Genomic DNA, 14,355 nt, shown 5'->3' with positions numbered 1-14,355 from the left:
TCACGCTTTTTGGAAGGCTCATGAACCTGCACCTGATGCATACTAGCTTTGGCTTCATCTAGCTTTTACACTAGCTAGTGGCTTTATCCCAGCCACTATTATATATATACATATATATACATATATATATATGGTAGTGGGATGATCAGTTTTGATTATTACCTCCGCCAAGGAGGTTATGCTTTCGGTGCTGTTTGTTTGTTTGTCTGTCAGCAGGATTACAGAAAAACTACCGGCCCAATTTTCATGAAATTTGGTGGAAGGGTGTAGCATGGGCCAAGGAAGAACCCAGTAAATTTTGGAGCGAATTCAGATCCGACTCACGACAAGCAATAATAGCAGGAACCTTGGCAGAGGTCTGCGCTCTACGAGTGCCTTCTAGTTTCTTATTTTTTTTATTCCTTCCTTGTTGCTAGGTCACCATCATGAGGATGGAACCCAGAGTGACTCGGAGGACCCTGTCCTGAAGGGAAGGAGAAGCAAATCCCACCATTCTGTCCGCTCCCACCACTCCATCCAATCAGAGCAGTCCGAGCTGTCGCAGCAGACGGTCCAATCAGGTCAGTCTGTCCACTCCCAGCAGTCAGCTCCATCGCAGAAGCTTCAGCAGCCGCCGCAGCAGCCGCCGCAGCAGCCGCCGCAGTACTCTCCGCCCGGCCCTGGCCCCGGCCTCGCCCGTGGCTCCTGAGCGCCCACTGTCCCACAGTCCTCCTCAGCCTCAGTCCCCCACAGTGGAAACACCCAAGCAGGCGCCACCTGAACACCTCAGCCAGCAAGCCTTCATCATCGAGTTCTTTGATGACAACCCACGCAAGAAGCGTTCGCAGTCCTTCACCCATAACCCCGCCCACGCCGACTCGTACTCCGCCCTCAAGGCCAAGTTGGAGAGACGGAAAGGCGGGGAGAGGCCGGTGTCCATGCACGGTCACATCCCGCCCACCCAGCAGGTGACGGTTCCTCTGAAGGGTCAGGGCCACAGTGGCCCCCAGAGATCCAGCTCTCTGAAGAGGGAGAAGACGGAGGGGAGGCGCCCTCCTCTGGCTCCTCCTCCCGCTCCTCCTCGGGCATCATCATCAGACCTTTCGGCAGCGTTGGGAAGAAGTCCAAGCTGGCACAGGAGTTTGCTGCTGAATTCCGGAAGGATTCTAGTCCAGGAGCCTCGTCCCGACGAGGGACAAGACGTCACCTCCACCGATGTCTGCACCGCCGGTGATGGTGTCGCCTCCTCACGCCCACATCCCTTCCCCCCAGGAACCTCCTGCCCCCTCGTCAGTGTCCTACCCCTCCTCTCCCATGCAGCCTCCTGCGGTCTCCCACTCCATCCCCACCCCAAGCCCGGCTCCTTCCCACATTCCCCCACCGGTCCCTGCCAGACCGCCTCACCGGTCCACTCCTCTGGACCTCCCATGTCCCCCATGCTGCCCCTGGGCATCCGTGGAGGAGACCCCAAAGCTTCCCAGAGGTTGGTGAGGAACGAGGAGGACGACAGCCTGAGTGACGCAGGGACCTACACCATCGAGACGGAGTCCCAGGGACAAGGAGGTGGAGGAGGCGCGCAACATGATCGATCAGGTGAGCTCACCTTGATCCTCAGGTCCCTTTTATTTTTTTAGCTAGCAGCGCTGTAAAGAAGCTTGTGTGAAGTACTGGTTCTGGTTCCTGCTGTCGATGTAAACCTGCTTGAAGCACGGCACTCTTTTGCAAGAAGTTATAAACTTTTAGTGCTTGGTTCTCTGAGTGCTCAGAACATGCTAACCTCTGAGCATGTTCTTAGCACTCAGAGTACCAAGCACTAGAACATACTAAGAACATGCTAACCCCTTAGCCCTGTCTTGAATGTAAGAGTTTCTATTGAAAATAACAAGAAAACAAGGCAGGGCTCTATCCATGACATGCAATGATGTCACTCTTTTGTTGATGCCGACATATTGACTCCCAGAAATGTTCTGTTAGTGAGAGAAAGTGCCTATTGCCATTTTGTTAAATGGCGCACTTTACTTACTGAGTAGCAATTAAAATAAATGGCTGTCTTATGTTGTGCCGGTGGTTGTAATAATCGTGTCAGGATGGAGTGGCAGAAATGTCATTGTTTGCCCACTGATAAAGAGAAACTTCAGATAGTAGCAACAGTTTATAATGTTGTCTTATCTGTAATCAGGAACAGCTTTTTCTCTTGAAGATGAAGTACCTTTGGATAGTTCACCCACCCTGAAGTGAAATACTGAAATGCATTGGTACTTTTGTAGGCCTTAAGGGTTTCATGGAGATGGGTTGTCATTGAAAATTGTAGCAGATTATGTAGATATCATGACACAGATCAGCAGATCATTTGCAGAGTGGTGTTGGTGGTGTTCTAGAGCTGCAACGATTAATCGATTAGTTGTCAACTGTTAAATTAATCGCCAACTATTTTGATAATCGATTAATCGGTTTGAGTAATTTTTTAAGAAAAATAAGTCAAAATTCTCTGATTCCAGCTTCTTAAATGTGAATATTTTCTGGTTTCTTTACTCCTCTATGACAGTAAACTGAATATCTTTGGGTTGTGGACAAAACAAGACATTTGAGGACGTCATCTTGGGCTTTGGGAAACACTGATCAACATTTTTCACCATTTTCTGACATTTTATAGATCAAACAACTAATTGATTAATCGAGAAAATAATCAACAGATTAATCATCAGTGAAAATAATCATTATTGCGGCCCTAGTGGTGTCAGCGATGTTAGGACTTCCGTCTTTTCAAAAATAAATATCTTTGATTGTCTTCCAAAGTCAGGTGAGATGTTTGTTGTGTTATGGTCTGTGGACGCTGACGTCTCTGCAGGAGAGACGTCAGAACAGGAGCCATTTGCAGAGTATATACTGTTGATATGAGAGGTGTAATGAGATAGTCAACATGTTTTGAATTGCTTCAGGGATGCATGAAACCTCTTGTCCTTCTTCCTACTTCCTCCTTCCTGTAACCTCCATCCTGCTCCTTCCTCATGCATGCTCTGTCCTCTGACAGGTGTTTGGTGTCCTCGACTCTCCAGAGTACAGTGGTGCGAACACAGGAGTGTATAGGCCCATAATAAATGATGGCAAGGATGAGCAAGCTAACCTGCCTAGCGATGGTAGCACTGTGGATCCATTGCATGGCTTTATCCCAGCCACTATCAGTGGCACCCCAACAGGCCCCATGCAGGTAAAAACCACTGGAAGACTGAATTATAAGGTGGAAAAATAGGGATTACTACGTAGCATGTTCTCTTCCCAATGCATGTCCACTAGTTTTGTTATTCCCTCGGTTTCTCCTATACTTTCCTGGTATAATGTATTTTGCTCCATCAAATCTTTTTTGAGGCACTCTGGAAGGATGGATGGAAATCTTTTTTGACTGACGTGTCCTTCATTTCTGTACTCTATTTATCTCTTTCATCCTGTTTTCTGTGTTCTAGGTTCCATCTGATACTACAGCAGCTCTAGAGGGACCTAAATGGGTTTCCCGCTGGGCCAGTCTGGCAGACAGCTATGAGGCTGGTTCCACTCCTCCTCAAGGGGAATTTGTAGATGGTGAGTTATCAAAATTGTCTTTCCACAGTTTGTCAGAAAAATGTGTAATTCATTTTGCAGTAAAATGATAATATTGTTACAAAAGAGTTTTAAAGTTCTGTACAGACAATAAAACAATAATAAATACAAGCCGATAAGGCAAAAAAGAATGTCAGATGTTAATTATGAATACAATAGGTATCCACTGATTATATAAAAGCCGATCTGTGATGATATTCATGATGTTTTTTTTGTAGATCCGCGCTTCATGAGTCGGTCAATAGGGGGCCACAGCTACGACAACTCCGAGTCCGAGTCCAGCCACAGCTCCCGCACCAGAAGGCTGTTGCCCCAGGTACCTCCAGAAAAGTCGGAAAGCCCCACCCCCAGCATCTTGATTCGCCATGAATCTTACCAAGGCCACGAACCCCTGGACAGAGCCTCCGGTCCAGCCCGCCCACAGGACTCCACCCAGCGCCTGTCTGTTCAGGACGATGTGGACCCGGACAGCCTGAGTGACGCCAGCCGCTCAGACGACGGATCCATCCTGGAGAAAGCCAAGAGGATTCAGGCCCGGGCTGCAGCTACATCTCCTGGGGATGGTGGCCCTCAATTCAAAGGTCAGGAGAAGACGTCTCCCTCGACCAAATCCACCTCCTTCTACATCGGTTCTGAAGACAGTCCAGGCAAACCTGAGGCCCGGAGCCCGGTGCAGTCTGACCGGGTACGAGAACCCCCAGCCAAAACTCCTCCCACCACTGTCCTGATCCGACACCTGAGCGGCCACGAACCTCGGAGGACAGGCGTCAAACCCAATAGCTCCGCCCCTAACCTCCAAACACAGGACAAGGATTCTGTCCCCACTAAAGACAGCTGTGTATCATCATCCTTCGTCCGGCAGGAGAGCTTCACCAAAGATCGGCCCAGCGACACTGTTCAGATGAAGAGGCTCCCCCACATCTCCAGCCACCCGTCCATCAGAGACATGGAGCAGAGGAGGGAGGCCGTCCAGGACACTCAGTCCTTCCTTACAGAGGCGGAGGGAACTCTCTCCCCTCTGGACACCAAGTTCCACTCCTCTGGCTCCGGTCGCAGCTCAAAGAAAGGAGGATCTTCCAGCCACATGGACGACTCCCTGTCTGGTGAATCTGACGTGGACACGGCGAGCACCGTTAGCCTGGTTAGTAACAAAAACACTCCGGTGACCTCTGCTCCTAAAAAGCGCCCCGGCATCAGCAGCCTCCAGAAGGAGAAGTCTTCCTCCAGCCCGTCCATCCAGGAGAAGGGACGGCAACTCACCGCCCGCGAGCGTCTTTCTGAGAAACGGCGAAACCAGACGCCTGGGGATTCATCAAGCAAGGCTGAGGCAGCGAAACGCTTCCAGATGCGGCGCAGTGCAGGAAACCGTGGCTCCCTGGACCTGTCAGAGGGCCAGCAGGGTTCTGCTCAACACTGGACCGAAGCCACGTCGTCTGACCACGAAACCTCCCGTCCATCCAGCCGCAGCAAAAAACTCATCGCCCCTCTTCAGAAAGAAGACAACGGGAAGACGCCCAAGACAGCGAATCAGCAGGTTCTCACCCGCTCTAACAGCCTGTCGGCGCCACGGCCGACTCGAGCGTCCATGCTCCGCCGAGCGCGCCTGGGCGAGGCCTCAGATAACGAAGGTGCTGAGACCGACCGGGGCTCCCAGAATTCGGACCATATCGCTGCTCCGTCTAAAGTGTCCGCTGAGGGGAAGAAGCTGTCCAGGCTGGACATCCTGGCCATGCCCAGGAAGAGGACCGGCTCCTTCACGGCTCCCAGTGACAACGAGGCATCCTCCACAGGCCGATCCGGTTTGTCCAAACGGGACTCAGAGTCTGTGGTCCCGACCAGGAAGACGTCGGTGGGTGACACCCGGCAGGCGGCCAGCAGGGGGACTGGAGCTCCAGGGAAGCAAACCCTGACCCGAACTCGGTCCAGTGGAGCCAAATACCCCAGCACCAGTGAGTCCTGGCCAGCCTTGTATTTTTAATTCCTGGTCTACGTTGACATACATACATACATCTAGTTCTCACCTTTGTCCTTTTTTCATTTGATTTCCTAGCACTTCTCCCACTTTATAGAAGAGGTAAATGAGTTAAAGGGCCTGTTCAGAACAGCCGTCATTTGAGCACAGCTTGGCCTTTCTAATGTTAAATTGGTAATGTTTGCACTTGCTTGAGTAAAACAGCTGCGTTTTGACTTCTAATGAGCTCAGAAAGCTCTAAAACGTTTTCATTTGCTTTACAAGTCAAACTCTTCAACAGCACCTCTGACTACACTCAACATTTTTGTTTAACTACCACATTAGGGATTCATTCAAACCAGGGAATGCTGTAGTATTCTGTTGAGAAGGCCTAACCTTTTCTACCCTCCAGAACATCAGATTTCTCTCCCTGGTGAGTTGTATGGTGCAGGATGCTGCCGAACCCCTGGAGTCTGCTGCTGTTACCATGGAAACACAGCTTCTGGCTTCTGGCTAGACGTCATCACAGAGTTGTCGTTGTCCTTAATAACCTTTGGAATTATGATGCGAATGTGCTTTAACTCGTAAATCTATATTGTGTTATTGAGGGCAAACGCCAAAGCAATATCATGACATTGTGGATTGTCATTTGAAATTCTGAGCCTGTGCTCAAAAAATCAAACCTTTGCAGTCTGGAGTATTAAAGGTGACAAGGTGTGTATGAGTCCATTAGCTGTCAAAATGTGCGAAGAAATGCCAGCCTGAATCTTCCAACACTTGCAGAACTGAGAACAAAATAGGGTTTGTAAAACAATTAATCTAAAAGCCTCTATAAATACACCAGACACACTACAATCAACATAGTGGAAATAACCAATAGATCACATAGTTTCACTGAGCCATGCAGAAGCTGGTTTGTAGATTTTCGTTACAGTCCAGTGCAATATTCTCTAGATCTGTATGCATTTCTGTTTATTCTTTTGTTTTTCTAACTGACTTCTGAAGCTTCATATCAGTGCAGCCAGTCTGGTTCCAACAGAGAACCATGTGCATATTGTACAGAAAACAGACATATTTCTGACATTTCTGTTTTTGTTTCTATGTACTACTATTTTTATATAGTACTTATACTCATATAGTACTTTATTTTGTATACTACTATATATATATATATATAAGAGACCAATTCCCTAAATTTCTCCTTTAAAATGTACTCCTTTTATAATTTTGTGTCATGTTTAATGTGACCTACATGGGCAGCCCACTAAATCAAATTCCTTGTGTGTGCAAACTCACTTGGCCAGTAAACTGATTCTGAATAAATGTTTTAATTGTAGGATTAGAGATAAAGCAGAATATTCCTCCGTCCTTTCAGGTTCCCGTCGGAGGCAGAAAGGCTCGGACTACTCCTCTTCCTCTGAGGAAGAGTACGAGGCGAGCGCCGCCACTCCTAAAGCCAAACGCTCCTCCCATCCCTCCGCCTCCTCCTCCACCTCCACCCAGACGCCCCGCGGCCAACGGACGGCCGCCACCCGCTCCAAGTCCGTCTCCCTGGAGACGGAGGAGGACGAGGCCCAGAGCGAGGCCGACCCGTACCAGAACTGGTCCACACACAGCGCCGAGATCGCCAAGTAAAGCCAGCACCGATACTGATACACTCACACACAGCATTAATTTAAAGACTTTAGAGCAGCTAAGGGAGTTTTACTCTTCGTGTCATGCCTAACAAAGCATCTCAATGGTTACTTTTTTCTAATTATTTTTATAAAACAGTGAAAATACAGACTTTTTGGGAGTTTGGTCCATTGGTCACTTTACCCAACATGTGACTAGAGGATTGGTACCAAAATCATCTCTGTGTTTCCGGTAGATAGCTCTGTCCGGTGCACTAACGCTTTAGCATACACTATGTTAAGTAATCAGAATATGCTAACATAAACTGTTGCAATGAAAATTAAAAACTTAGCAGGAACACAGTGGTTCTAGGAAAAGGGAAAGGAAATTTCTGCACAACTTGTATGTGTCGAGGTATTTCAGTTAAAAAACTCAAAATACCCGTCACTTGACAGGGTGGCTTGGTAATAGAGACAGAGAACCGTATTGAGAATCGTAGTGTTTCATCCCAAACGCATCTTGAGATATCTGCTCTTCCCAGTTCTGTTTGTGTAGTTGATAACAGCATGAGGTCAAGCAGAAGTGTGTGATGTCCAAACCTCCATGTTTACCTCTGTCTGTTTCCCCAGGCTCAGTCAGGACTTGGCCAAAGATCTGGCCATCCTGGCGAGGGAAATCCACGACGTCGCCGGGGACGGAGACTCGCCCAGCTCCGGCATGGGAACCGCCACCTCGCCCAGCTCGCTGCCCAACACCCCCGCCTCCACCATCTCTGCCAGGGAGGAGGTGGGCAACACTACCAACCGCCACACACACTCACTTGTTTTCAAATGATAAGTTCGGACCTATATATAATGATTCTCTTTATTCCTGTAGTTGTTGGACCCACAGACAGTCTTGTCTCCAGTCAGCTGTCAGTTGAAGCTCCGCTGCCTCTTGCTGCAACAAAGAGTCCAAACTGTTTGTCAGAATATTCCAGAAAAGCCGTTTGTGAAAACGATACGGAGAGCGACCGACGTATTTCTCTCCGCGGCCCAGAAAGCGGCGGCACCGACCGTTTCCCCTCGGCGGATCGTCTTCTACCGAACTCTACTGTTTACGATCTGACCCGACCGTCCGGAACCGGATCACTCCGCCAGGAACCGCCTTTCACCCCACAGCTCTGTGCTGCGGCAGAGAAAAATAGTTCTGTGGTTTCCTGGAACTGAGTCTGTTTCCGCTCTGCTGTGGGACACAAACAGCTTTTCTGGAATATTCTGACAAACAGTTTGGACTCTTTGTTGCAGCAAGAGGCAGCGGAGCTTCAACTGACAGCTGACTGGAGACAAGACTGTCTGTGGGTCCAACAGCTACAGGAGGAAGAGAGGAGTTATATAGAGGAACTAAATCAATGAACTGACCCTTTAAGTCTTTGATTTACTGAGCACTTATCAAAACAAAGTTATAAAGTGCATGTGAGCTATAAATAAAAAAAACTTGAAAAATACATAAAGAAGAAAAAAGAATAAAGTACAGAAGCAAATACACAGAATTAGAAGAAATAAAAAACAAATGCCATAGTTTCATGGGAGTGCATGCAGTCGTAGAGTAATCAGTGCTGAGAAACCCATTGATACGGTAGGATTACAATGATTTAAAAATCAGTGTCAATAGGATTTTTGATTAGATTTTTTGATTTGATGACAGGAATAGGGCTACATTTGGACTGACGCCTGAAAACAGCTCTCAGTTATGTCTACTAGGACAAATCTGTTTTTATTCTAGTCATATAAACCTTCTCATATCTTTGATTTAACCATCAGAGACTCAGTGCAGATTCACACTCCCAGTTCCTACAGAAAACTTCCTGGTTGCAGGTTGAATGTCATGCTTTGGATTCTCATGAACATTTCTCTGTCCTGCTGCACAGAGGCCATATCCATACTTTCGGGGGGTTCGGCCATCTCAGGTGTCTACCTCTGACTCATCGCTCTCCCTGTCCTCTGATTGGTTCCTCTCCTCCACCATCCCACCCCTCTCATCACTGATCCTAACACTCCCTCTCACTGGTGTTGGATTGTTCTGAAGCACATTTGATTTTTCAGATTTGCCTAATGAATGAATGAACTGGTGTTACTGGTTTTGGGACAGTTCATGGTGACCAGTATAATCCTCTGCACCTTCCCACGTCTCACTGTTGTCGGTTACCGGCTGTATCCCAGCAATACTAAAATTCACTGCATACAGTGTGCTCTCCACCATCGCAACTGCATGTTGACTTGGGTGCATGCGTTCACAAAGCACGGCTTTCACCGGCCAGCTGTTCACTGGTTTACTGAGTATTCAGCTGCTAGATTCCCTCTAGAAAGTCTCTATCAGTCATGGTCTGATGTTTCTCCCCAACACGCAGACCGTGAACTGACTCTATTCTCTTTCCAGCTGGTCCAACATATTCCTGAGGCCAGTTTAAACTACCAGAAGGTTCCACCAGGTTCTACTGCTGTCTTGGACCTGGATGCAAACATGAATGAGCCAGATCCCAGTTCTAAGCAACGGCGTCCGTGGAACCGCGAAGAGGTCACTGTCCTTGTCCCATTGAGGCTATGTTCACACTGCAGCTCAAAGTGTCCAATTCTGATTTTTTTCCGTCACATGTGACACAGATCTGATGTTTTCTAATCAGTGTGAACAGCAAAAAGCTGCAAGGAGTCACATTTGTCTCAACCACATGGATATGTGGTACAAAATCAGATCCTGAGGCATGCAACCGACATGCGACTTGTATTTGAATGGTCAATTTGTCAGCGTTGCTGTGAGAATAAGTTAATCTTACATCATTCACCTAAGACAAATGGCATAATTTTGGCACCGAAGTAGCTTGGCTTCTGTCCCGGACCGTATTTTTCTCTGGCAGCAAGTCTTTCTTGCCTGCTGATGAACTGGCTGCCGACTTGCACAAAAAATTAGCAGCACCCAAAGAGCAACGGCTCATATCGGAGTCCCTTCCATGTTATCTAGAAGACGAGCCCGTGTAGAGCAGGAGAAGTGTAGGTACAAAACCAGATTGGACGTCTTTTGTTATTCTTACTCTGCACATCGCTGTCACTTCATATTGGTTTGGGATGTGGGCTACGTCCTAGAAAAGGATCCAAAAAAAATAGCAGCAATTCTGAATTGAGCATGAAGGCCTGCGGTGTGAACGTAGCCTGATTCAAACCTGAGTGAAACTAAACGAGACTGCAACTGCTGCAGTTAGTTTTGGTGTGCTGGGAAATAGGATATAAGCTGCTGTTCATGTGAATGTTGAGTTGATGTCGTGTTCCAGGCTCCAGGCTTGAGTTTGATATCATCTTTTTCATAATGTAACTGTCTCAGGTCATTCTGGACAACCTGATGCTGAATCCCGTGTCTCAGCTCTCGCAGGCCATCCGGGAAAACACAGAACAACTGGCTGAAAAAATGAAGTAAGGAAGCTGTTGATGAAGCTCACAGCAGCAACCAGTGATTACACACCCCAACTGACCTGATTAACATGGCGGCCATTTTGAACACTTGGGGTGGGAAACTTTACCTGGAAGAAAGTAATGCTACTTTTATATGACAATCTTCCGGGTACAGTTAGGGTTAACCCTAAGTGTGGCCTAAAATAAACAGTTTCCAAATTAGCTAGCAATCTAGAGAACAACGACCACAATGACTTTTTGAATTTAGCATGGCAGTTAGTTAGCTTATTAGCTAGTTAATAAGCTAGCTACTAGCTAGCTACCTAGGCTAGACTATATATATGTTTTTTAGTGGGGAATTTTTGAAATGATAAATGTTTACACACAGTAGGACAGTTTGGCTGGACTTGCTCTTCCAGGTAGTTTCCCACCTCAAGTATTCAAAATGGTCGCCGTGTGAATAAGGTCAATTTATGTATTCATTATCCATACCTGCTCTTGTCACCTTACTAATACTTTAATGTCATCACATCTCCATCCTCAGGGTTCTGTTCCACAACAAGGCCGAGGTCTGGGAAGAGATAGAGGCGAAGATCAACGCTGAAAATGAAGTCCCCATTCTGAAAACCTCCAATAAGGTAAGACTTTACTCTCATTGTCCTAAATAGCCACTCAGGATCTGTGTGAATGTGGCAGAAACAACATCTCCTGTTTTCTGTTTCATGTCACAGGAAATTACCTCGATTCTGAAAGAGCTGAGAAGAGTCCAGAGGCAACTTGAAGGTAAATGCAGTTTTGTGGAAATACGCTTAATACGCTGGGAAAGTTAGCATGGCGACAAGTCGTCCTGAACAGCAAACTGTTCCATTTTACGTCACACAGCAGCAACAAAATTTAGGCAAGTTAGCTAGCTAAAGCTAAACTTAATGTCATTAAATCTGTAGGCTTCTGTAGGTTTCATTAACTGGCCACCATAGATGGTGGCCAGTTAATGAAACCTATTCATATACCTATTCAATATACCTATTCATATTTACATGTAAATATGAAGTTCTAACTGAGTTTCTGGAACTGGGATTGAGCTACAGGCTCCACCTGTCGCCCTACGACTGGAAGCTAATTCATGTTTCCATTAAAAAGCGTTGGCCTCAGTTAGCGGAACAGACTGATCTCACAGAAAAACGTGAAATGAACACGACCTGTTAACAGCAACGTGTTGGCGGAACGTAAAGTGTTACATTTACGTTTTCCCAGCACAAAACCGTTACATGAAGGAAACACGAACAGGACGTAGTGTCACAGTGAAATAGCACGGTGGAAAGTAAGGGCGACCGGGGTTTGATTCCCAGTGTTTTCAAAGGACATAACCATAAGTCACATTTACATTTTTAACGAACGTTTTTCTTATTTAACCATGACCAAACCATTTCTCTAACCTTAACCCAAACCATAACCAAGTTGTTTTACTTGCCTAAACTTTACCATAACCTTAACCCTAACGTTAACCAAACTTGTCTTACTTGCCTACATTTAACCGTTAACCAACCTTTGGGATGTAATTAAATTTGTGACGGAGAAACGCTTTTAAATTTGTGGCAGAGGAACGTATTTAAATTCGTTGCGGGGGAACGTAATTCAGTTTGTTGTGGAGAAACGTTATTTTCCCATAATATGTTTACCTTGCGAGGCAGCTGGATTCACGAGATCACGATCACGCGAGAATCCATCTTGCCAGGCTTCAGGTTATGCGTTTATGGCCGAACCACAGTGATTCGGACCAATCAGCGTCCTGTGAGGTCAGCTGGGGGCGGGGCTTAGGTGTGACGACAGCGTGAAGCAACTGTTCGTTCACAACAATGGCGGCTCCTAAAGAGGTTAGCGTAGATGCTGCTATAACATCAGTTATTTCTGAACTGGAAAGTATTTCTTCACTGAAAGAAGAACATACAACGGCACTGAAGGCTTTTCTGGATGGAAAAGATGTTTTCGCTCTTCTCCGTCATATGGTTTGTTGATCTGATTGGTTGAAGTTAGCCCGTGATAGACGGTGATAGACAGATGGTTCATCCAATCACCTGCCAAGTATTTTTTGAAAGTGCCTGCCCTTTTCCGAACAGTTTCCAAGGACTTCCCAGATGGTTCTGTGTAACAAATCTGCCATCTGGCACGTCAGGTTAATAACACGCGTCCACAGCACGTCGTGTTCATTTCATGTATTTGTGTGACATCATGTTGGAGTGGAACTACAAAGCAACCTTTTGCTAATTGTGAGGTTTTGACTTTCCCAGTGTGTTTGACAATGCAGAATGCCACGAACATTAGACAAGCCATTTGTCTTAAGGTAGAACCAGTAGACATTTTAGAATTTGTGAATCATACAAGCTGTTTTAATCCTGTCTCTCTTCAGCATTTATGTTATTGGTTTCTATCGTTTATCTTATTGTCACTCTGTTGATTAGTGTTACACAGTACAAAGTTTATTATACAACCTGCAGTCATATTGCAGTTTTCCTGTAGGCTGTATCTTAATGTCGTCTTGCTCTTGCCGTAGTTATAAACACCATCGTGGAGCCGGGTGGCGGTCTTCAGACCGGAGCGGCGGCTGCTTCGTCCCTCAGCCAGACTCGGCCTTCATCGAGGGAGAAGAAACCCGCCTCCAAGCCCCGCGGAGCCCCCCCCCACCACCCACGCCAATGATGAAAGCACCAAGAGATCACCTCGGACCCGACGGGCCCAGTTTGGCCTGAGCAGGCCACCGTAGCACCTCTGGATAGTGACTGTGCATTCACACCGCGTGCAACCGACCACACCTTCCTGTCGCCGCCTGACGGTCAGTTGCACTAATAGAGCTGTAGCACCAGGAGAGGCTTTGCAGAAGCATCCTAAGGCCCCCAGCGGCCATGTTGGAAGACCTCCAGGTAATGCCAGTGCAGCTGCCTAGTCCGATTTGCTGTCAACACTGAAAACATCATGGTCAACTTGTCTTATGTGGTTGGACGTTCCAATAAAACGAGAAAAACAGCACAGTAGAAGTCATTATATAGACTTTCAAAAATCAAAAAGAAAAAACATTAGCAGAAAAAAGACTGTGGTTCAGTTCAGGTTCTGCTGAGATCATTTAATATCTGGTGAGTAATGTAAACTAGGTATACTGTAGCTTTCCAAATATTAGGCTTATCCAAGAAACCTGATCTCATAAAATGTTATGAAATGACCATGAAGTCAGAAGGCAGACTACGTGTTGTGGACATGAATGATGTGAAGGGAGGTTCATCCACCACAAACTGGATTATGCGTCAACAGCAGTTTAGGGTTAAGTTTAGGGTTTAGGTTTAGTTTAGGGTTAGATGTCTCTGCCCCCCTGGGTCAGGGGGTTGGAGACGTCTTCGACTCTGACGACCTTTACTCTTTACCGCACTATTTGAATGTCGATCTCAACATCGTGGTGGGAAAACATATTTTCATGCACGGAGAATGTATTTGCATTTTAAGAGGTAAATGTGCTCAGATCAGCCTGTATCCAAATAAGACTCAACACCAAACTTCAGCTTTAGATAAAGACATTTCTGAATGATAGCTAGCATACACAATATCATCTACTGATTTTGTTGCTTAGCAACACAAAAGAAGCATTACAGCTGCTGGTTTACCTAGCGTTAGCTAGCCTAGCTTGTAGCGGTTAGCTAACCAGAGTCTAAGGTTTTAGCTTGACTGTAACGTCACTTCCCTAAACTTTTACTAGAACTTTCTTTTGTAACTCTAACTACACAACACTTTATTTTAAAGAGTGTGAAA

The 14,355-nt window shown here is 46.5% G+C and overlaps 1 protein-coding gene across 1 annotated transcript in view; it reads left to right on the top strand.

Annotated features, from left to right (window-relative positions):
* Nucleotides 1-13,321, top strand: part of LOC139656210 (centrosomal protein of 170 kDa protein B-like) — a 17,951-nt gene extending 4,630 nt beyond the window's left edge. The window contains 18 exon segments of the mRNA XM_071533713.1: nucleotides 417-652; nucleotides 654-1,020; nucleotides 1,023-1,160; nucleotides 1,163-1,354; nucleotides 1,357-1,532; nucleotides 1,534-1,572; nucleotides 3,011-3,187; nucleotides 3,441-3,582; nucleotides 3,792-5,522; nucleotides 6,900-7,155; nucleotides 7,768-7,924; nucleotides 9,048-9,086; nucleotides 9,557-9,694; nucleotides 10,493-10,581; nucleotides 11,105-11,198; nucleotides 11,292-11,343; nucleotides 13,112-13,239; nucleotides 13,241-13,321. Coding sequence (XP_071389814.1) covers nucleotides 417-652; nucleotides 654-1,020; nucleotides 1,023-1,160; nucleotides 1,163-1,354; nucleotides 1,357-1,532; nucleotides 1,534-1,572; nucleotides 3,011-3,187; nucleotides 3,441-3,582; nucleotides 3,792-5,522; nucleotides 6,900-7,155; nucleotides 7,768-7,924; nucleotides 9,048-9,086; nucleotides 9,557-9,694; nucleotides 10,493-10,581; nucleotides 11,105-11,198; nucleotides 11,292-11,343; nucleotides 13,112-13,239; nucleotides 13,241-13,321 — 4,232 coding nt within the window.
* Nucleotides 13,322-14,355: the final 1,034 nt, after the last annotated feature.

The sequence above is a fragment of the Centroberyx affinis genome, unplaced genomic scaffold (assembly GCF_046629955.1).
Source record: "Centroberyx affinis isolate AG114_WGS23_722 - 3 ecotype Tasmania unplaced genomic scaffold, CSIRO-AGI_Caff_v1 ptg002408l_1, whole genome shotgun sequence".
Lineage (NCBI taxonomy): Eukaryota > Metazoa > Chordata > Actinopteri > Beryciformes > Berycidae > Centroberyx > Centroberyx affinis.
This window is presented reverse-complemented; position numbering and strand designations above follow the sequence as displayed.